At 72.6% G+C, this 23,436-nt stretch overlaps 1 protein-coding gene across 1 annotated transcript in view; it reads right to left on the bottom strand.

The window, feature by feature from the left end:
• Window positions 1-23,436, bottom strand: part of LOC102456235 (mediator of RNA polymerase II transcription subunit 12-like) — a gene marked incomplete at its 5' end in the record, with an annotated part of 65,568 nt that overhangs the window by 30,348 nt on the left and 11,784 nt on the right. The window contains 10 exon segments of the mRNA XM_075915674.1: window positions 63-440; window positions 1,052-1,213; window positions 2,190-2,325; window positions 2,704-2,813; window positions 3,077-3,166; window positions 3,281-3,392; window positions 3,476-3,637; window positions 3,722-3,885; window positions 8,342-8,413; window positions 8,527-8,706. Of these exon segments, the coding sequence (XP_075771789.1) occupies window positions 63-440; window positions 1,052-1,213; window positions 2,190-2,325; window positions 2,704-2,813; window positions 3,077-3,166; window positions 3,281-3,392; window positions 3,476-3,637; window positions 3,722-3,885; window positions 8,342-8,413; window positions 8,527-8,706 (1,566 nt within the window).

The raw sequence follows: 23,436 nt of genomic DNA, 5'->3' as shown, positions 1-23,436 counted from the left end.
TCGCAGGCGCGGGGGGGCAGGCCGGAGCCCTCGCCAGGCCGGCGGCGGAAGGGCCAGCTCACCTCGCTTTTGGTGGCAGGCTGGCTGCGTTTCTTGTTTTTGCTGGGTTTCTTCTTGCGCTCCTCCGTGGAGGCGGCAGGGTTGGAGCTGGCTTTATCCGCCTTGGCTGGCTCCACAGCCTTCTTCTCGGGCTCCAGGGCCACCGGCGTGGGGGGCTCTTCCTCCTCAGGAGGCAGGGGCAAAGGCTCCAGGTAGTAGCTGCGGGGCTTGGGTTTCAGGTGCGTATGATACAGCAGGAGTCTCTGCTGCTCCTCGAACCTGGACACCTTCCGATCCACCCGCACAGTCCCGAACCAGCCCCAGGACAGGGGGGCCGAGTGCTTCAGGCCCTCAAACAGATCCCAAGGGGAAATCTTCTGCTTCGTGGAGACTTGCAAGCCCTGGAAGGAAAGATGGGGAGTCAGTGAGCGCCCCGCAGCCCACTGGCAGCCCCGGGCAGGCACCCCTCTGCCCAGGGCCCCGCTCCTCACTCATCCCACCAGGCAACCCTCACGTCTCCTGCCCCCAAGGGACCAGCATCGTCTCTTCCGAAAGAGGCACCACGCTGCCTCCTGCAGCTCCTCCCGTCCGCCCCTCGCTGGGCCAGGCAGGCTGCAAGCAGGGCGCCCAGGAGAGAGTCAAATGCCGCTCAGCTGATTAGCAGAGCCCACAGTGCCCAGAGCCAGCGGCATGTGTGTCGACTGGTGGTGCACAGGCCTTGGGGCACACGACAAAATGTATTCTGCACATGGAAGGAAAAGCTTAGCGGGCACACTGGCTACAAGGTGCTGTGGCGGGGCCATGGGCGTCTGGGCACACAGCCAGCGTCTAAATCAACAGCCACAGGACTCGATGCCTTGGCAGCCATCGACAGGTTAACACCCTTAACTCTGCCCTTCTCCGCGTGGCTGCGAACGAGGGCCCTGGCTCCCTCCTCAGCTGACAAAACATGGGACAAGCCAGGAGCTTCCCGCCCCGCACGAGGCTCAGGCCGAGGAACTGGGCCACTTGCCTCCTTCTTGAAAATCGAGTCGAAGCCGGCAATCTTGTTGCCTTTGGTGTCAATGAGGGATCCCTGAGGCTCGCAGGTGATGACGTCCCGCGTCTGCTTGGGGAGCGGCAGCAGCTGCCGCACCTTCTCCAGGCTGTCCGACTGGCGGTCGCCCAGCTCCTTCTGCGCGGGGCGGGGCGGGGCAGGCGTCAGGACCCCCTCCCGCCGCTGCCCCGCCCCGCCAGGCCCCTCCCGCCGCTGCCCGGCCCCCGCCAGGCCCCTCCCGCCGCTGCCCCGCCCCCGCCAGGCCCCTCCCGCCGCTGCCCGGCCCCCGCCAGGCCCCTCCCGCCGCTGCCCCGCCCCCGCCAGGCCCCTCCCGCCGCTGCCCGGCCCCCGCCAGGCCCCTCCCGCCCCCGCCAGGCCCCTCCCGCCGCTGCCCGGCCCCCGCCAGGCCCCTCCCGCCGCTGCCCCGCCCCCGCCAGGCCCCTCCCGCCGCTGCCCCGCCCCGCCAGGCCCCTCCCGCCGCTGCCCCGCCCCCGCCAGGCCCCTCCCGCCGCTGCCCGGCCCCCGCCAGGCCCCTCCCGCCCCCGCCAGGCCCCTCCCGCCGCTGCCCGGCCCCCGCCAGGCCCCTCCCGCCCCCGCCAGGCCCCTCCCGCCGCTGCCCGGCCCCCGCCAGGCCCCTCCCGCCGCTGCCCCGCCCCCGCCCGGCCCCTCCCGCCGCTGCCCCGCCCCCGCCAGGCCCCTCCCGCCCCTCCCGCCGCTGCCCCGCCAGGCCCCTCCCGCCGCTGCCCGGCCCCCGCCAGGCCCCTCCCGCCGCTGCCCCGCCAGGCCCCTCCCGCCGCTGCCCCGCCCCGCCAGGCCCCTCCCGCCGCTGCCCCGCCCCCGCCAGGCCCCTCCCGGCGCTGCCCCGCCCCGCCAGGCCCCTCCCGCCGCTGCCCAGCCCCCGCCAGGCCCCTCCGGCCGCTGCCCCGCCCCCGCCAGGCCCCTCCCGGTGCCCCGCCCCCACCCAGCACCCAGCTCCTGCCAGCCCCCACCCGGCCCCCGCCAGCCCCTCCCAGCGCCCCGCCCCGCCAGCCCCCTCTCAGCATCCCACCCCCTTCTCAGCAGCCCCCCTCTCAGTGCCCCGGCCCTCGCTGCCCGGCTGGCCAGACGCCCTCACCCGGAGTTTCTTGACCAGGTTCATGTAGGCTCGCTTGTTCTCCTCCATGCTGCCCTGAGAAATGCTGGACATGTCGGCGGCCAGGGTGCCGTTGATGAGCACGCTCAGCATGTCCAGCACCGTGGTGAAGAGCTCGCTGGGGCAGGCAGAAAGGCCGAGCTCAGAGACCTGCCGTTGCACCGCCCCGACCACAGGGCTCCCGCAGCGCACCCTTGGGCAGGGGCAGGGCCTCGGGAGCACCCCGCTCGGCTGGCCCCCGGCTCCCAGACCCGCCAGCCTCGGCGGGCACAGCACTCCCCTCTCCTCCCGGCCCGCCTGGATCTTCCCGGGGCGCCCAGGGCCCTGCTCCCCGTCCCGCGCAGCACGAGGGTCCTTTGGCAGCCGCGTCAGCCTGCCCCCGGGACCGGCTTGCCCCTGCCTCTCCCGTCTCGGCCAGCCCCCGGTCCCTGCAAGCTTCTTGCGGGCTCGCCCTCCCCGGCGAGGGGCAGGCCCAGCTCCGACCGCAGGGAGTTACTTGTTTGACTGCATGTCGACGGTCCCGCTGCTGATGATGTCCAGGAGAAGCACCGCCCACTCGGTGGTCTGCTGCGTGCTGCGCTGCACGGTGTCAAACATCCCCCCCACCTGGCAGGAACGAGAGGCCGTCAGAGCCCGGCACTGCCCAAAAGGGAGAGCGGGAGCCAGGCCAGGGCACGGGAGGGGACAAGCCCACCCAGAGCAGCTCGGCAGCGCACTGACAAGGGAAACAAAGCTCGAGGGGCGGCTCCTGCCTGGCCAGTGTGGCCAGGTCTCTTGGGCCGTCCCCTCCAGAGCCAGGGAAGGCGTCATGCTCTCCCCACCCCTGAAGGGAGGTCTCCTGATTTGCCCCCTTTGCTGCGGCTGCTCACCAGATTCAGTCGCAGTTTCAAGGCCTCATGCATCAGCTGTTTGGCTTTGCAGTCGTCCTGGTACTGATCTTCCCGCCAGTTTGTCACAATCTAGGAGCCACAAGAGAGGTGAGGGCCCCGGGCGGGGCGAGCGGAGAGGGGGCCTAGCGATCCGTCCAGGCGGGTGCTCTCTTGCCCCAGGCTGAGGGGCTCGGAGCGGCCTACCTGCTGGACCTGGCTGTACAGAGAAGTGAGGAGGCCTTCGCGCTGCTCGTCCTGCCCTTTCAGACACGTCAGCACCAGCGACAGGAAGGGCTGCTGGCTCAGGAGGGACATGCTGGGAAGAGAAGAGGGAGTGAGCCAGCCAGGCCCGACACGAGGGGTGGGGCCCAGGGCTCCCCCCCCTCCCCCGGAGCTCACCTCTTCTGCTTCTGGCGATCCCGCTCTTTACGGGAGGAAGACCCCAGGTGCTGCCCTTTCTCCAGCTCCTCTCCAGCCGCTTTCAGGACATGGCCCTGCACAGACGTTGGCAGCTTGGCGATGAGGGGGGCCACCAGCCACACGCCCGACCTCTCCAAGGAGCTAGGACACAGGGCAGCCAAGACAGCGGCGTGAGCCCCCCGGAGAGGATCCCCGGCCCCGGGAGAGCAGCGGGGAGCCCCCTACCTGAGAATGGGTTTGGCTTTGCTGCTGGCAGACGTGGTGCTCGCGGGAACGGCGCTGAGGCTGCTGGCTCCGGTGCCGGTGGAGCTGGCACAGCTGGTCTCTGCCGACTGCTGGAAGACCTCGATGGTGGCCTTGGCAATGTTCTCCAGCAAGGAATTCATCTCCTGCAGAGAGCAGTGTGGGAACGGGATCGCTCGGCCCGGAACGCCCCCGCTCCTCTCCCCGCTCACCAGGGCCCAGGCCAGTCGCCTGCACCCGCCCGGCACAGCCCTCGGGGGAACCTCCCCCGGAAACACAGAGACCCCCCCGCCAGCGCCAGAGCCGCTCCCCGCTCACCAGGGCCCAGGCCAGTCGCCTGCACCCGCCCGGCACAGCCCTCGGGGGAACCTGCCCCGGAAACACAGAGACCCCCCCCACCAGCACCGCTCCCCGCTCACCAGGGCCCAGGCCAGTCGCCTGCACCCGCCCGGCACAGCCCTCGGGGGAACCTCCCCCGGAAACACAGAGACCCCCCCCACCAGCACCGCTCCCCGCTCACCAGGGCCCTGGCCAGTCGCCTGCACCCGCCCGGCACAGCCCTCGGGGGAACCTCCCCCGGAAACACAGAGACCCCCCCGCCAGCGCCAGAGCCGCTCCCCGCTCACCAGGGCCCAGGCCAGTCGCCTGCACCCGCCCGGCACAGCCCTCGGGGGAACCTCCCCCGGAAACACAGAGACCCCCCCACCAGCACCGCTCCCCGCTCACCAGGGCCCAGGCCAGTCGCCTGCACCCGCCCGGCACAGCCCTCGGGGGAACCTCCCCCGGAAACACAGAGACCCCCCCCACCAGCGCCGCTCCCCGCTCACCAGGGCCCTGGCCAGTCGCCTGCACCCGCCCGGCACAGCCCTCGGGGGAACCTCCCCCAGAAACACAGAGATCCCCCCGCCAGCACCGCTCCCCGCTCACCAGGGCCCAGGCCAGTCGCCTGCACCCGCCCGGCACAGCCCTCGGGGGAACCTCCCCCAGAAACACAGAGATCCCCCCGCCAGCACCGCTCCCCGCTCACCAGGGCCCAGGCCAGTCGCCTGCACCCGCCCGGCACAGCCCTCGGGGGAACCTCCCCCGGAAACACAGAGACCCCCCCGCCAGCGCCAGAGCCGCTCCCCGCTCACCAGGGCCCAGGCCAGTCGCCTGCACCCGCCCGGCACAGCCCTCGGGGGAACCTCCCCCGGAAACACAGAGACCCCCCCCACCAGCGCCGCTCCCCGCTCACCAGGGCCCTGGCCAGTCGCCTGCACCCGCCCGGCACAGCCCTCGGGGGAACCTCCCCCGGAAACACAGAGACCCCCCCACCAGCACCGCTCCCCGCTCACCAGGGCCCAGGCCAGTCGCCTGCACCCGCCCGGCACAGCCCTCGGGGGAACCTCCCCCGGAAACACAGAGACCCCCCCACCAGCACCGCTCCCCGCTCACCAGGGCCCAGGCCAGTCGCCTGCACCCGCCCGGCACAGCCCTCGGGGGAACCTCCCCCAGAAACACAGAGACCCCCCCGCCAGCGCCAGGGCCGCTCCCCGCTCACCAGGGCCCAGGCCAGTCACCTGCACCCGCCTGGCACAGCCCTCGGGGGAACCTCCCCAGGAAACACAGAGACCCCCCCCACCAGCACCGCTCCCCGCTCACCAGGGCCCAGGCCAGTCGCCTGCACCCGCCCGGCACAGCCCTCGGGGGAACCTCCCCCGGAAACACAGAGACCCCCCCACCAGCACCGCTCCCCGCTCACCAGGGCCCTGGCCAGTCGCCTGCACCCGCCCGGCACAGCCCTCGGGGGAACCTCCCCCAGAAACACAGAGACCCCCCCGCCAGCGCCAGGGCCGCTCCCCGCTCACCAGGGCCCAGGCCAGTCACCTGCACCCGCCTGGCACAGCCCTCGGGGGAACCTCCCCCGGAAACACAGAGACCCCCCCCACCAGCACCGCTCCCCGCTCACCAGGGCCCAGGCCAGTCACCTGCACCCGCCTGGCACAGCCCTCGGGGGAACCTCCCCCGGAAACACAGAGACCCCCCCACCAGCGCCGCTCCCCGCTCACCAGGGCCCTGGCCAGTCGCCTGCACCCGCCCGGCACAGCCCTCGGGGGAACCTCCCCCGGAAACACAGAGACCCCCCCACCAGCACCGCTCCCCGCTCACCAGGGCCCTGGCCAGTCGCCTGCACCCGCCCGGCACAGCCCTCGGGGGAACCTCCCCCGGAAACACAGAGACCCCCCCACCAGCGCCGCTCCCCGCTCACCAGGGCCCTGGCCAGTCGCCTGCACCCGCCCGGCACAGCCCTCGGGGGAACCTCCCCCGGAAACACAGAGACCCCCCCCCACCAGCACCGCTCCCCGCTCACCAGGGCCCTGGCCAGTCGCCTGCACCCGCCCGGCACAGCCCTCGGGGGAACCTCCCCCGGAAACACAGAGACCCCCCCACCAGCGCCGCTCCCCGCTCACCAGGGCCCTGGCCAGTCGCCTGCACCCGCCCGGCACAGCCCTCGGGGGAACCTCCCCCGGAAACACAGAGACCCCCCCACCAGCGCCGCTCCCCGCTCACCAGGGCCCTGGCCAGTCGCCTGCACCCGCCCGGCACAGCCCTCGGGGGAACCTCCCCCAGAAACACAGAGACCCCCCACCAGCGCCAGGGCCGCTCACCAGGGCCCAGGCCAGTCACCTGCACCCGCCTGGCACAGCCCTCGGGGGAACCTCCCCCGGAAACACAGAGACCCCCCCACCAGCGCCGCTCCCCGCTCACCAGGGCCCTGGCCAGTCGCCTGCACCCGCCCGGCACAGCCCTCGGGGGAACCTCCCCCAGAAACACAGAGATCCCCCACCAGCGCCAGGGCCGCTCCCCGCTCACCAGGGCCCAGGCCAGTCACCTGCACCCGCCTGGCACAGCCCTCGGGGGAACCTCCCCCAGAAACACAGAGACCCCCCACCAGCGCCAGGGCCGCTCCCCGCTCACCAGGGCCCAGGCCAGTCACCTGCACCCGCCTGGCACAGCCCTCGGGGGAACCTCCCCCGGAAACACAGAGACCCCCCACCAGCGCCGCTCCCCGCTCACCAGGGCCCTGGCCAGTCGCCTGCACCCGCCCGGCACAGCCCTCGGGGGAACCTCCCCCAGAAACACAGAGATCCCCCACCAGCGCCAGGGCCGCTCCCCGCTCACCAGGGCCCAGGCCAGTCACCTGCACCCGCCTGGCACAGCCCTCGGGGGAACCTCCCCCAGAAACACAGAGACCCCCCCGCCAGCGCCAGGGCCGCTCCCCGCTCACCAGGGCCCTGGCCAGTCGCCTGCACCCGCCTGGCACAGCCCTCGGGGGAACCTCCCCCGGAAACACAGAGACCCCCCACCAGCACCAGGGCCGCTCCCCGCTCACCAGGGCCCAGGCCAGTCACCTGCACCCGCCTGGCACAGCCCTCGGGGGAACCTCCCCCGGAAACACAGAGACCCCCCCCACCAGCACCGCTCCCCGCTCACCAGGGCCCAGGCCAGTCACCTGCACCCGCCTGGCACAGCCCTCGGGGGAACCTCCCCCGGAAACACAGAGACCCCCCCGCCAGCGCCAGAGCCGCTCCCCGCTCACCAGGGCCCTGGCCAGTCGCCTCCACCCGCCCGGCACAGCCCTCGGGGGAACCTCCCCCGGAAACACAGAGACCCCCCCACCAGCGCCGCTCCCCGCTCACCAGGGCCCTGGCCAGTCGCCTGCACCCGCCTGGCACTGCCCTCGGGGGAACCTCCCCCGGAAACACAGAGACCCCCCACCAGCACCAGGGCCGCTCCCCGCTCACCAGGGCCCAGGCCAGTCACCTGCACCCGCCTGGCACAGCCCTCGGGGGAACCTCCCCCGGAAACACAGAGACCCCCCCCACCAGCACCGCTCCCCGCTCACCAGGGCCCAGGCCAGTCACCTGCACCCGCCTGGCACAGCCCTCGGGGGAACCTCCCCCGGAAACACAGAGACCCCCCACCAGCGCCGCTCCCCGCTCACCAGGGCCCAGGCCAGTCACCTGCACCCGCCCGGCACAGCCCTCGGGGGAACCTCCCCCGGAAACACAGAGACCCCCCCACCAGCGCCGCTCCCCGCTCACCAGGGCCCTGGCCAGTCGCCTCCACCCGCCCGGCACAGCCCTCGGGGGAACCTCCCCCGGAAACACAGAGACCCCCCCACCAGCGCCGCTCCCCGCTCACCAGGGCCCTGGCCAGTCGCCTGCACCCGCCCGGCACAGCCCTCGGGGGAACCTGCCCCGGAAACACAGAGACCCCCCCGCCAGCACCAGGGCCGCTCCCCGCTCACCAGGGCCCAGGCCAGTCGCCTGCACCCGCCCGGCAAAGCCCTCGGGGGAACCTGCCCCGGAAACACAGAGACCCCCCCACCAGCACCGCTCCCCGCTCACCAGGGCCCTGGCCAGTCGCCTGCACCCGCCCGGCACAGCCCTCGGGGGAACCTGCCCCGGAAACACAGAGACCCCCCCACCAGCGCCAGGGCCGCTCCCCGCTCACCAGGGCCCAGGCCAGTCACCTGCACCCGCCTGGCACAGCCCTCGGGGGAACCTCCCCCAGAAACACAGAGACCCCCCGCCAGCGCCAGGGCCGCTCCCCGCTCACATTGTTCGCTGTCTGCTTGATCATGAGCTGCAGCTCCAGCGAGGACTGCCTCATGGTCCACTGGTCCAAGTTCTGCAACACACAGGCTGCCGTCAGCCGAGGGGCGCCAGGACCCCTGAGCCCCGCAATGGAGATGAACGGGGGCTTCCCCTGCGCGGCGCACGGCAGAGCCAAGCAGCCCCCACCTGGAGGATGCGTTTAATCCTCTGGCGCTGCGGGTTCTCTCCCTCCTCGCTGTCCAGCAAGCGGTGCGGGTAGCAGATCAGCTGCATCAGCCTCTGGGCCTGGGTGCTGCTCAGAACGGGGTCCTGCAAATCGTTGCTGTCTTCACAGAGGGACTTGAGGCAGCGCTCCCCCACCCACTCCTGCAAGGGGAGCACAGGGGAGGGTCAGTGCACGCCCCACAGCACCAGGGCCCCCCACCCACTCCTGCAAGGGGAGCACAGGGGAGGGTCAGTGCACACCCCACAGCACCAGGGCCCCCCACCCACTCCTGCAAGGGGAGCACAGGGGAGGGTCAGCACACGCCCGACAGCACCAGGGCCCCCCCCACCCACTCCTGCAAGGGGAGCACAGGGGAGGGTCAGCGCACGCCCGACAGCACCAGGGCCCCCCCCACCCACTCCTGCAAGGGGAGCACAGGGGAGGGTCAGTGCACGCCCCACAGCACCAGGGCCCCCCCCACCCACTCCTGCAAGGGGAGCACAGGGGAGGGTCAGCGCACGCCCGACAGCACCAGGGCCCCCCCCACCCACTCCTGCAAGGGGAGCACAGGGGAGGGTCAGCACACGCCCGACAGCACCAGGGCCCCCCCCCCACTCCTGCAAGGGGAGCACAGGGGAGGGTCAGCACACGCCCGACAGCACCAGGGCCCCCCCCCACCCACTCCTGCAAGGGGAGCACAGGGGAGGGTCAGCGCACGCCCGACAGCACCAGGGCCCCCCCCCACCCACTCCTGCAAGGGGAGCACAGGGGAGGGTCAGCGCACGCCCGACAGCACCAGGGCCCCCCCCCACCCACTCCTGCAAGGGGAGCACAGGGGAGAGTCAGCGCACGCCCGACAGCACCAGGGCCCCCCCCCACCCACTCCTGCAAGGGGAGCACAGGGGAGGGTCAGCACACGCCCGACAGCACCAGGGCCCCCCCCACCCACTCCTGCAAGGGGAGCACAGGGGAGGGTCAGCACACGCCCGACAGCACCAGGGCCCCCCCCACCCACTCCTGCAAGGGGAGCACAGGGGAGGGTCAGCACACGCCCGACAGAACCAGGACCCCCCCACCCACTCCTGCAAGGGGAGCACAGGGGAGGGTCAGCACACGCCCGACAGCACCAGGGCCCCCCCCACCCACTCCTGCAAGGGGAGCACAGGGGAGGGTCAGCGCACGCCCGACAGCACCAGGGCCCCCCCCACCCACTCCTGCAAGGGGAGCACAGGGGAGGGTCAGCACACGCCCGACAGCACCAGGGCCCCCCACCCACTCCTGCAAGGGGAGCACAGGGGAGGGTCAGCGCACGCCCGACAGCACCAGGGCCCCCCCCACCCACTCCTGCAAGGGGAGCACAGGGGAGGGTCAGCACACGCCCGACAGCACCAGGGCCCCCCCCCCCCACTCCTGCAAGGGGAGCACAGGGGAGGGTCAGCACACGCCCGACAGCACCAGGGCCTCCCCCACCCACTCCTGCAAGGGGAGCACAGGGGAGGGTCAGCACACGCCCGACAGCACCAGGGCCCCCCCACCCACTCCTGCAAGGGGAGCACAGGGGAGGGTCAGCACACGCCCGACAGCACCAGGGCCCCCACCCACTCCTGCAAGGGGAGCACAGGGGAGGGTCAGCACACGCCCGACAGCACCAGGGCCCCCACCCACTCCTGCAAGGGGAGCACAGGGGAGGGTCAGCACACGCCCGACAGCACCAGGGCCCCCACCCACTCCTGCAAGGGGAGCACAGGGGAGGGTCAGCACACGCCCGACAGCACCAGGGCCTCCCCCACCCACTCCTGCAAGGGGAGCACAGGGGAGGGTCAGCACACGCCCGACAGCACCAGGGCCCCCCCACCCACTCCTGCAAGGGGAGCACAGGGGAGGGTCAGCACACGCCCGACAGCACCAGGGCCCCCCACCCACTCCTGCAAGGGGAGCACAGGGGAGGGTCAGCCCACGCCCGACAGCACCAGGGCCCCCCACCCACTCCTGCAAGGGGAGCACAGGGGAGGGTCAGCGCACGCCCGACAGAACCAGGGCCCCCCACCCACTCCTGCAAGGGGAGCACAGGGGAGGGTCAGCACACGCCCGACAGCACCAGGGCCCCCCCCACCCACTCCTGCAAGGGGAGCACAGGGGAGGGTCAGCACACGCCCGACAGCACCAGGGCCCCCCCACCCACTCCTGCAAGGGGAGCACAGGGGAGGGTCAGCACACGCCCGACAGCACCAGGGCCCCCCCCCACTCCTGCAAGGGGAGCACAGGGGAGGGTCAGCACACGCCGACAGCACCAGGGCCCCCACCCACTCCTGCAAGGGGAGCACAGGGAGGGTCAGCGCACGCCCGACAGCACCAGGGCCCCCCACCCACTCCTGCAAGGGGAGCACAGGGGAGGGTCAGCACACGCCCGACAGCACCAGGGCCCCCCCACCCACTCCTGCAAGGGGAGCACAGGGGAGGGTCAGCACACGCCCGACAGCACCAGGGCCCCCCACCCACTCCTGCAAGGGGAGCACAGGGGAGGGTCAGCACACGCCCGACAGCACCAGGGCCCCCCACCCACTCCTGCAAGGGGAGCACAGGGGAGGGTCAGCACACGCCCGACAGCACCAGGGCCCCCCACCCACTCCTGCAAGGGGAGCACAGGGGAGGGTCAGCGCACGCCCGACAGCACCAGGGCCCCCCCCACCCACTCCTGCAAGGGGAGCACAGGGGAGGGTCAGCACACGCCCGACAGCACCAGGGCCCCCCCCACCCACTCCTGCAAGGGGAGCACAGGGGAGGGTCAGCACACGCCCGACAGCACCAGGGCCCCCCCCACCCACTCCTGCAAGGGGAGCACAGGGGAGGGTCAGCGCACGCCCGACAGCACCAGGGGCCCCCCCCCCCCACTCCTGCAAGGGGAGCACAGGGGAGGGTCAGCGCACGCCCGACAGCACCAGGGCCCCCCACCCACTCCTGCAAGGGGAGCACAGGGGAGAGTCAGCACACGCCCGACAGCACCAGGGCCCCCCCCACCCACTCCTGCAAGGGGAGCACAGGGGAGGGTCAGCACACGCCCGACAGCACCAGGGCCCCCACCCACTCCTGCAAGGGGAGCACAGGGGAGGGTCAGCACACGCCCGACAGCACCAGGGCCCCCCACCCACTCCTGCAAGGGGAGCACAGGGGAGGGTCAGCACACGCCCGACAGCACCAGGGCCCCCCCCACCCACTCCTGCAAGGGGAGCACAGGGGAGGGTCAGCACACGCCCGACAGCACCAGGGCCCCCCCCACCCACTCCTGCAAGGGGAGCACAGGGGAGGGTCAGCACACGCCCGACAGCACCAGGGCCCCCCCACCCACTCCTGCAAGGGGAGCACAGGGGAGGGTCAGCACACGCCCGACAGCACCAGGGCCCCCCACCCACTCCTGCAAGGGGAGCACAGGGGAGGGTCAGCACACGCCCGACAGCACCAGGGCCCCCCCCCACCCACTCCTGCAAGGGGAGCACAGGGGAGGGTCAGCACACGCCCGACAGCACCAGGGCCCCCCCACCCACTCCTGCAAGGGGAGCACAGGGGAGGGTCAGCACACGCCCGACAGCACCAGGGCCCCCCCCCACCCACTCCTGCAAGGGGAGCACAGGGGAGGGTCAGCACACGCCCGACAGCACCAGGGCCCCCCCCACCCACTCCTGCAAGGGGAGCACAGGGGAGGGTCAGCACACGCCCGACAGCACCAGGGCCCCCCCCCCCACTCCTGCAAGGGGAGCACAGGGGAGGGTCAGCCCACGCCCGACAGCACCAGGGCCCCCCACCCACTCCTGCAAGGGGAGCACAGGGGAGGGTCAGCACACGCCCGACAGCACCAGGGCCCCCCCACCCACTCCTGCAAGGGGAGCACAGGGGAGGGTCAGCACACGCCCGACAGCACCAGGGCCCCCCCCCACCCACTCCTGCAAGGGGAGCACAGGGGAGGGTCAGCACACGCCCGACAGCACCAGGGCCCCCCCCCACCCACTCCTGCAAGGGGAGCACAGGGGAGGGTCAGCGCACGCCCGACAGCACCAGGGCCCCCCCCACCCACTCCTGCAAGGGGAGCACAGGGGAGGGTCAGCGCACGCCCGACAGCACCAGGGCCCCCCCACCCACTCCTGCAAGGGGAGCACAGGGGAGGGTCAGCACACGCCCGACAGCACCAGGGCCCCCCCCCACCCACTCCTGCAAGGGGAGCACAGGGGAGGGTCAGCACACGCCCGACAGCACCAGGGCCCCCCCCCCACCCACTCCTGCAAGGGGAGCACAGGGGAGGGTCAGCGCACGCCCGACAGCACCAGGGCCCCCCCCCCCCACTCCTGCAAGGGGAGCACAGGGGAGGGTCAGCGCACGCCCGACAGCACCAGGGCCCCCCACCCACTCCTGCAAGGGGAGCACAGGGGAGGGTCAGCACACGCCCGACAGCACCAGGGCCCCCCCCCCCACTCCTGCAAGGGGAGCACAGGGGAGGGTCAGCACACGCCCGACAGCACCAGGGCCCCCCCCCCCCACTCCTGCAAGGGGAGCACAGGGGAGGGTCAGCACACGCCCGACAGCACCAGGGCCCCCCCCACCCACTCCTGCAAGGGGAGCACAGGGGAGGGTCAGCACACGCCCGACAGCACCAGGGCCCCCCCCACCCACTCCTGCAAGGGGAGCACAGGGGAGGGTCAGCACACGCCCGACAGCACCAGGGCCCCCCCCCACCCACTCCTGCAAGGGGAGCACAGGGGAGGGTCAGCACACGCCCGACAGCACCAGGGCCCCCCCCCCCACTCCTGCAAGGGGAGCACAGGGGAGGGTCAGCACACGCCCGACAGCACCAGGGCCCCCCACCCACTCCTGCAAGGGGAGCACAGGGGAGGGTCAGCGCACGCCCGACAGCACCAGGGCCCCCCCCACCCACTCCTGCAAGGGGAGCACAGGGGAGGGTCAGCACACGCCCGACAGCACCAGGGCCCCCCCCCCCACTCCTGCAAGGGGAGCACAGGGGAGGGTCAGCACACGCCCGACAGCACCAGGGCCCCCCCCCCCACTCCTGCAAGGGGAGCACAGGGGAGGGTCAGCACACGCCCGACAGCACCAGGGCCCCCCACCCACTCCTGCAAGGGGAGCACAGGGGAGGGTCAGCACACGCCCGACAGCACCAGGGCCCCCCACCCACTCCTGCAAGGGGAGCACAGGGGAGGGTCAGCACACGCCCGACAGCACCAGGGCCCCCCCACCCACTCCTGCAAGGGGAGCACAGGGGAGGGTCAGCACACGCCCGACAGCACCAGGGCCCCCCCCCACCCACTCCTGCAAGGGGAGCACAGGGGAGGGTCAGCACACGCCCGACAGCACCAGGGCCCCCCCCACCCACTCCTGCAAGGGGAGCACAGGGGAGGGTCAGCACACGCCCGACAGCACCAGGGCCCCCCCACCCACTCCTGCAAGGGGAGCACAGGGGAGGGTCAGCACACGCCCGACAGCACCAGGGCCCCCCCCACCCACTCCTGCAAGGGGAGCACAGGGGAGGGTCAGCACACGCCCGACAGCACCAGGGCCCCCACCCACTCCTGCAAGGGGAGCACAGGGGAGGGTCAGCACACGCCCGACAGCACCAGGGCCCCCCCCACCCACTCCTGCAAGGGGAGCACAGGGGAGGGTCAGCACACGCCCGACAGCACCAGGGCCCCCCCCCACCCACTCACCCACTCCTGCAAGGGGAGCACAGGGGAGGGTCAGCACACGCCCGACAGCACCAGGGCCCCCCCCCACCCACTCCTGCAAGGGGAGCACAGGGGAGGGTCAGCGCACGCCCGACAGCACCAGGGCCCCCCCCACCCACTCCTGCAAGGGGAGCACAGGGGAGGGTCAGCACACGCCCGACAGCACCAGGGCCCCCCACCCACTCCTGCAAGGGGAGCACAGGGGAGGGTCAGCACACGCCCGACAGCACCAGGGCCCCCCCCACCCACTCCTGCAAGGGGAGCACAGGGGAGGGTCAGCACACGCCCGACAGCACCAGGGCCCCCCCCACCCACTCCTGCAAGGGGAGCACAGGGGAGGGTCAGCACACGCTCGACAGCACCAGGGCCCCCCCCACCCACTCCTGCAAGGGGAGCACAGGGGAGGGTCAGCCACACGCCCGACAGCACCAGGCCCCCCCCACCCACTCCTGCAAGGGGGAGCACAGGGGAGGGTCAGCGCACGCCCGACAGCACCAGGGCCCCCCCCACCCACTCCTGCAAGGGGAGCACAGGGGAGGGTCAGCGCACGCCCGACAGCACCAGGGCCCCCCCCACCCACTCCTGCAAGGGGAGCACAGGGGAGGGTCAGCGCACGCCCGACAGCACCAGGGCCCCCCCCACCCACTCCTGCAAGGGGAGCACAGGGGAGGGTCAGCGCACGCCCGACAGCACCAGGGCCCCCCCCACCCACTCCTGCAAGGGGAGCACAGGGGAGGGTCAGCGCACGCCCAACAGCACCAGGGCCCCCCCCCCCACCCACTCCTGCAAGGGGAGCACAGGGGAGGGTCAGCGCACGCCCGACAGCACCAGGGCCCCCCCCACCCACTCCTGCAAGGGGAGCACAGGGGAGGGTCAGGCACACGGCCCGACAGCACCAGGGCCCCCCCCCCCACTCCTGCAAGGGGAGCACAGGGGAGGGTCAGCGCACGCCCGACAGCACCAGGGCCCCCCACCCACTCCTGCAAGGGGAGCACAGGGGAGGGTCAGCGCACGCCCGACAGCACCAGGGCCCCCCCCACCCACTCCTGCAAGGGGAGCACAGGGGAGGGTCAGCACACGCCCGACAGCACCAGGGCCCCCCCCCCCACTCCTGCAAGGGGGAGCACAGGGGAGGGTCAGCACACGCCCCGACAGCACCAGGGCCCCCCCCCCCACTCCTGCAAGGGGAGCACAGGGGAGGGTCAGCACACGCCCGACAGCACCAGGGTCCCCCACCCACTCCTGCAAGGGGAGCACAGGGGAGGGTCAGCACACGCCCGACAGCACCAGGGCCCCCCACCCACTCCTGCAAGGGAGCACAGGGGAGGGTCAGCACACCGCCCGACAGCACCAGGGCCCCCCACCCACTCCTGCAAGGGGAGCACAGGGGAGGGTCAGCACAACGCCCGACAGCACCAGGGCCCCCCCCCACCCACTCCTGCAAGGGGAGCACAGGGGAGGGTCAGCACACGCCCGACAGCACCAGGGCCCCCCCCACCCACTCCTGCAAGGGGAGCACAGGGGAGGGTCAGCACACGCCCGACAGCACCAGGGCCCCCACCCACTCCTGCAAGGGGAGCACAGGGGAGGGTCAGCACACGCCCGACAGCACCAGGGCCCCCCACCCACTCCTGCAAGGGAGCACAGGGGAGGGTCAGCACACGGCCCGACAGCACCAGGGCCCCCCCCCACCCACTCCTGCAAGGGGAGCACAGGGGAGGGTCAGCACACGCCCGACAGCACCAGGGCCCCCCCCCCACCCACTCCTGCAAGGGGAGCACAGGGGAGGGTCAGCGCACCGCCCGACAGCACCAGGGCCCCCCCCACCCACTCCTGCAAGGGGAGCACAGGGGAGGGTCAGCACACGCCCGACAGCACCAGGGCCCCCCCACCCACTCCTGCAAGGGAGCACAGGGGAGGGTCAGCACACGCCCGACAGCACCAGGGCCCCCCCCACCCACTCCTGCAAGGGGAGCACAGGGGAGGGTCAGCACACGCTCGACAGCACCAGGGCCCCCCCCACCCACTCCTGCAAGGGGAGCACAGGGGAGGGTCAGCACACGCCCGACAGCACCAGGGCCCCCCACCCACTCCTGCAAGGGGAGCACAGGGAGGGTCAGCACACGCCCGACAGCACCAGGGCCCCCCCCACCCACTCCTGCAAGGGGAGCACAGGGGAGGGTCAGCGCACGCCCGACAGCACCAGGGCCCCCCCACCCACTCCTGCAAGGGGAGCACAGGGGAGGGTCAGCGCACGCCCGACAGCACCAGGGCCCCCCCCACCCACTCCTGCAAGGGGAGCACAGGGGAGGGTCAGCGCACGCCCGACAGCACCAGGGCCCCCCCCACCCACTCCTGCAAGGGGAGCACAGGGGAGGGTCAGCGCACGCCCGACAGCACCAGGGCCCCCCCCACCCACTCCTGCAAGGGGAGCACAGGGGAGGGTCAGCGCACGCCCCGACAGCACCAGGGCCCCCCCCCACCCACTCCTGCAAGGGGAGCACAGGGGAGGGTCAGCAGCACGCCCGACAGCACCAGGGCCCCCCCCCACCCACTCCTGCAAGGGGAGCACAGGGGAGGGTCAGCACACGCCCGACAGCACCAGGGCCCCCCCCACCCACTCCTGCAAGGGGAGCACAGGGGAGGGTCAGCACACGGCCCGACAGCACCAGGGCCCCCCCCACCCACTCCTGCAAGGGGAGCACAGGGGAGGGTCAGCGCACGCCCGACAGCACCAGGGCCCCCACCCCACCCACTCCTGCAAGGGGAGCACAGGGGAGGGTCAGCGCACGCCCGACAGCACCAGGGCCCCCCCACCCACTCCTGCAAGGGGAGCACAGGGGAGGGTCAGCACACGCCCGACAGCACCAGGGCCCCCCCCCACCGACTCCTGCAAGGGGAGCACAGGGGAGGGTCAGCGCACGCCCGACAGCACCAGGGCCCCCCCCACCCACTCCTGCAAGGGGAGCACAGGGGAGGGGTCAGCACACGCCCGACAGCACCAGGGCCCCCCACCCACTCCTGCAAGGGGAGCACAGGGGAGGGTCAGCACACAGCCCGACAGCACCAGGGCCCCCCCCCACCCACTCCTGCAAGGGGAGCACAGGGGAGGGTCAGCACACGCCCGACAGCACCAGGGCCCCCCCCCACCCCACTCCTGCAAGGGGAGCACAGGGGAGGGTCAGCACACGCCCGACAGCACCAGGGCCCCCCCCCACCCACTCCTGCAAGGGGAGCACAGGGGAGGGTCAGCACACGCCCGACAGCACCAGGGCCCCCCCCCCCACTCCTGCAAGGGGAGCACAGGGGAGGGTCAGCACACGCCCGACAGCACCAGGGCCCCCCACCCACTCCTGCAAGGGGAGCACAGGGGAGGGTCAGCACACGCCCGACAGCACCAGGGCCCCCCCCCACCCACTCCTGCAAGGGGAGCACAGGGGAGGGTCAGCGCACGCCCGACAGCACCAGGGCCCCCACCCCACTCCTGCAAGGGGAGCACAGGGGAGGGTCAGCACAACGCCCGACAGCACCAGGGCCCCCCCACCCACTCCTGCAAGGGGAGCACAGGGGAGGGTCAGCACACGCCCGACAGCACCAGGCCCCCCCCCACCCACTCCTGCAAGGGGAGCACAGGGGAGGGTCAGCGCACGCCCGACAGCACCAGGGCCCCCCCCCACCCACTCCTGCAAGGGAGCACAGGGGAGGGTCAGCACACGCCCGACAGCACCAGGGCCCCCCCACCCACTCCTGCAAGGGGAGCACAGGGGAGGGTCAGCGCACGCCCGACAGCACCAGGGCCCCCCCCCACCCACTCCTGCAAGGGGAGCACAGGGGAGGGTCAGCACACGCCCGACAGCACCAGGGCCCCCCCCCCACCCACTCCTGCAAGGGGAGCACAGGGGAGGGTCAGCGCACGCCCGACAGCACCAGGGCCCCCCCACCCACTCCTGCAAGGGGAGCACAGGGGAGGGTCAGCGCACCGCCCGACAGCACCAGGCCCCCCCCCACCCACTCCTGCAAGGGGAGCACAGGGGAGGGTCAGCGCACGCCCGACAGCACCAGGGCCCCCCCCCACCCACTCCTGCAAGGGGAGCACAGGGGAGGGTCAGCACACGCCCGACAGCACCAGGGCCCCCCCACCCACTCCTGCAAGGGGAGCACAGGGGAGGGTCAGCAACACGCCCGACAGCACCAGGGCCCCCCCCCACCCACTCCTGCAAGGGGAGCACAGGGGAGGGTCAGCACACGCCCGACAGCACCAGGGCCCCCCCCACCCACTCCTGCAAGGGGAGCACAGGGGAGGGTCAGCGCACGCCCGACAGCACCAGGGCCCCCCCACCCACTCCTGCAAGGGGAGCACAGGGGAGGGTCAGCACACGCCCGACAGCACCAGGGCCCCCCACCCACTCCTGCAAGGGGAGCACAGGGGAGGGTCAGCACACGCCCGACAGCACCAGGGCCCCCCCCCACCCACTCCTGCAAGGGGAGCACAGGGGAGGGTCAGCACACGCCCGACAGCACCAGGGCCCCCCCACCCACTCCTGCAAGGGGAGCACAGGGGAGGGTCAGCACACGCCCGACAGCACCAGGGCCCCCCCCCACCCACTCCTGCAAGGGGAGCACAGGGGAGGGTCAGCACACGCCCCGACAGCACCAGGGCCCCCCACCCACTCCTGCAAGGGGAGCACAGGGGAGGGTCAGCACACGCCCGACAGCACCAGGGCCCCCCCACCTACTCCTGCAAGGGGAGCACAGGGGAGGGTCAGCACACGCCCGACAGCACCAGGGCCCCCACCCACTCCTGCAAGGGGAGCACAGGGGAGGGTCAGCACACGCCCGACAGCACCAGGGCCCCCCCCCACCCACTCCTGCAAGGGGAGCACAGGGGAGGGTCAGCACACGCCCGACAGCACCAGGGCCCCCCCACCCACTCCTGCAAGGGGAGCACAGGGGAGGGTCAGCACACGCCCGACAGCACCAGGGCCCCCCCACCCACTCCTGCAAGGGGAGCACAGGGGAGGGTCAGCACACGCCCGACAGCACCAGGGCCCCCACCCACTCCTGCAAGGGGAGCACAGGGGAGGGTCAGCACACGCCCGACAGCACCAGGGCCCCCCCCACCCCTCCTGCAAGGGGAGCACAGGGGAGGGTCAGCACACGCCCGACAGCACCAGGGCCCCCCCACCCACTCCTGCAAGGGGAGCACAGGGGAGGGTCAGCACACGCCCGACAGCACCAGGGCTCCCCCCCCACCCACTCCTGCAAGGGGAGCACAGGGGAGGGTCAGCGCACGCCCGACAGCACCAGGGCCCCCCCACCCACTCCTGCAAGGGGAGCACAGGGGAGGGTCAGCACACGCCCGACAGCACCAGGGCCCCCCCCACCCACTCCTGCAAGGGGAGCACAGGGGAGGGTCAGCGCACGCCCGACAGCACCAGGGCCCCCCACCCACTCCTGCAAGGGGAGCACAGGGGAGGGTCAGCACACGCCCGACAGCACCAGGGCCCCCCCACCCACTCCTGCAAGGGGAGCACAGGGGAGGGTCAGCACACGCCCGACAGCACCAGGGCCCCCCACCCACTTCCTGCAAGGGGAGCACAGGGGAGGGTCAGCACACGCCCGACAGCACCAGGGCCCCCCCCCACCCACTCCTGCAAGGGGAGCACAGGGGAGGGTCAGCACACGCCCGACAGCACCAGGGCCCCCCCCACCCACTCCTGCAAGGGGAGCACAGGGGAGGGTCAGCACACGCCCGACAGCACCAGGGCCCCCCCACCCACTCCTGCAAGGGGAGCACAGGGGAGGGTCAGCACACGCCCGACAGCACCAGGGCCCCCCCACCCACTCCTGCAAGGGGAGCACAGGGGAGGGTCAGCGCACGCCCGACAGCACCAGGGCCCCCCCCACCCACTCCTGCAAGGGGAGCACAGGGGAGGGTCAGCACACGCCCGACAGCACCAGGGCCCCCCCCACCCACTCCTGCAAGGGGAGCACAGGGGAGGGTCAGCACACGCCCGACAGCACCAGGGCCCCCCCCCCCCACTCCTGCAAGGGGAGCACAGGGGAGGGTCAGCACACGCCCGACAGCACCCGGGCCCCCCCCCACCCACTCCTGCAAGGGGAGCACAGGGGAGGGTCAGCGCACGCCCGACAGCACCAGGGCCCCCCCCACCCACTCCTGCAAGGGGAGCACAGGGGAGGGTCAGCACACGCCCGACAGCACCAGGGCCCCCCCCACCCACTCCTGCAAGGGGAGCACAGGGGAGGGTCAGCACACGCCCGACAGCACCAGGGCCCCCCCCACCCACTCCTGCAAGGGGAGCACAGGGGAGGGTCAGCACACGCCCGACAGCACCAGGGCCCCCCCCACCCACTCCTGCAAGGGGAGCACAGGGGAGGGTCAGCACACGCCCGACAGCACCAGGGCCCCCCACCCACTCCTGCAAGGGGAGCACAGGGGAGGGTCAGCACACGCTCGACAGCACCAGGGCCCCCCCACCCACTCCTGCAAGGGGAGCACAGGGGAGGGTCAGCACACGCCCGACAGCACCAGGGCCCCCACCCACTCCTGCAAGGGGAGCACAGGGGAGGGTCAGCACACGCCCGACAGCACCAGGGCCCCCCCCCACCCACTCCTGCAAGGGGAGCACAGGGGAGGGTCAGCACACGCCCGACAGCACCAGGGCCCCCCACCCACTCCTGCAAGGGGAGCACAGGGGAGGGTCAGCACACGCCCGACAGCACCAGGGCCCCCCCCACCCACTCCTGCAAGGGGAGCACAGGGGAGGGTCAGCACACGCCCGACAGCACCAGGGCCCCCCACCCACTCCTGCAAGGGGAGCACAGGGGAGGTCAGCACACGCCTGAAAGCACCAGGGCCCCCCCCCACCTACTCCTGCAAGGGAGCACAGGGAGGGTCAGCACACGCCCGACAGCACCAGGGCCCCCACCCACTCCTGCAAGGGGAGCACAGGGGAGGGTCAGCACACGCCCGACAGCACCAGGGCCCCCCCCCACCCACTCCTGCAAGGGGAGCACAGGGGAGGGTCAGCACACGCCCGACAGCACCAGGGCCCCCCCACACGCACAGGGGAGGGTCAGCACACGCCCGACAGCACCAGGGCCCCCCCCACCTACTCCTGCAAGGGGAGCACAGGGGAGGGTCAGCACACGCCCGACAGCACCAGGGCCCCCCCCCACCTACTCCTGCAAGGGGAGCACAGGGGAGGGTCAGCACACGCCCGACAGCACCAGGGCCCCCCCCACCCACTCCTGCAAGGGGAGCACAGGGGAGGGTCAGCACACGCCCGACAGCACCAGGGCCCCCACCCACTCCTGCAAGGGGAGCACAGGGGAGGGTCAGCGCACGCCCGACAGCACCAGGGCCCCCCCCACCCACTCCTGCAAGGGGAGCACAGGGGAGGGTCAGCGCACGCCCGACAGTACCAGGGCCCCCCCCCCCCCCCACTCCTGCAAGGGGAGCACAGGGGAGGGTCAGCACACGCCCGACAGCACCAGGGCCCCCCCCCACCCACTCCTGCAAGGGGAGCACAGGGGAGGGTCAGCACACGCCCGACAGCACCAGGGCCCCCCACCCACTCCTGCAAGGGGAGCACAGGGGAGGGTCAGCGCACGCCCGACAGCACCAGGGCCCCCCCACCCACTCCTGCAAGGGGAGCACAGGGGAGGGTCAGCCCACGCCCGACAGCACCAGGGCCCCCCCCCACCCACTCCTGCAAGGGGAGCACAGGGGAGGGTCAGCACACGCCCGACAGCACCAGGCCCCCCACCCACTCCTGCAAGGGGAGCACAGGGGAGGGTCAGCACACGCCCGACAGCACCAGGGCCCCCCACCCACTCCTGCAAGGGGAGCACAGGGGAGGGTCAGCCCACGCCCGACAGCACCAGGGCCCCCCCCCACCCACTCCTGCAAGGGGAGCACAGGGGAGGGTCAGCACACGCCCGACAGCACCAGGGCCCCCCACCCACTCCTGCAAGGGGAGCACAGGGGAGGGTCAGCCCACGCCCGACAGCACCAGGGCCCCCCCCCACCCACTCCTGCAAGGGGAGCACAGGGGAGGGTCAGCCCACGCCCGACAGCACCAGGGCCTCCCCCACCCACTCCTGCAAGGGGAGCACAGGGGAGGGTCAGCACACGCCCGACAGCACCAGGGCCCCCCCCCCACCCACTCCTGCAAGGGGAGCACAGGGGAGGTCAGCACACGCCCGACAGCACCAGGGCCCCCCCCACCCACTCCTGCAAGGGGAGCACAGGGGAGGGTCCAGCGCACGCCCGACAGCACCAGGGCCCCCCCCACCCACTCCTGCAAGGGGAGCACAGGGGAGGGTCAGCCCACGCCCGACAGCACCAGGGCCCCCCCCCCACCCACTCCTGCAAGGGAGCACAGGTTCCCTCCCTCCTGCCCGGGGCCACTGAAAACCCAGCAGCCACAGCCCAGAGCTCCGCAGCGAGCCCTCCTCCCGTTCCTGGGCCGCCTGACAAGCCCAGCTACCCCCCGCCTGTGCAACCATGGGACGCCGTTCACCCGACATTCGATACAACAGCGCCTGCCTTCTCCCCGGCGCGGGACAAGCATCCACGCTCCCTCCTGCGCCCCCGCGCTCCTGCTGAGAGATCGAGTGTCTCCAGGACCAACACTCCCACCCAGAGTCCTGCTCCCGCCAGACTTGCAGCCAGAACGGCTCCGGCCCCCCAGCGACTGGGCGCGGCCTGCTGGCCTGCAGAGCCTGCACGTGGGCCCACGGGACGGGCGTTCGGAGGGGCACTCCAAAGCGGAGGTGCTGTGCACGGGAGGTCAGAGCAGAGTCACGGAGCCAGCAGCTGGCGCCCCGGACAGGCTGAGCGATGTCCCCGAACGAGCACTCCCACGGCTCGGTTGGTACCCAGGCTCCTAGTGCTGGGGGCACGCAGCCAAGGCCTGGGCTGGCAGAGGACAAACTAGGGATGTAAAATCCCGACCAATCAGTTCCGCGGTTCCATGTGAGCTTAAGCTAACACGGACCCAGTTCAATGAGCAGCACTCCGCCGTCGCGGCGCACTGCCAGCCCCTAGGACCAGCTCAGCAGACGCGCGTTCCAGCCGGGACACGACTGACCCTGTGCGCAGCGTCCCTCTGCTTTGGGGAATCCAAGAGCATGCAA

The sequence above is a fragment of the Pelodiscus sinensis genome, unplaced genomic scaffold, assembly GCF_049634645.1.
Source record: "Pelodiscus sinensis isolate JC-2024 unplaced genomic scaffold, ASM4963464v1 ctg151, whole genome shotgun sequence".
In the NCBI taxonomy this organism is placed as follows: domain Eukaryota; kingdom Metazoa; phylum Chordata; order Testudines; family Trionychidae; genus Pelodiscus; species Pelodiscus sinensis.
The sequence above is the reverse complement of the archived record's forward strand: the minus strand, read 5'-3'. Positions and strand labels throughout refer to the sequence as shown.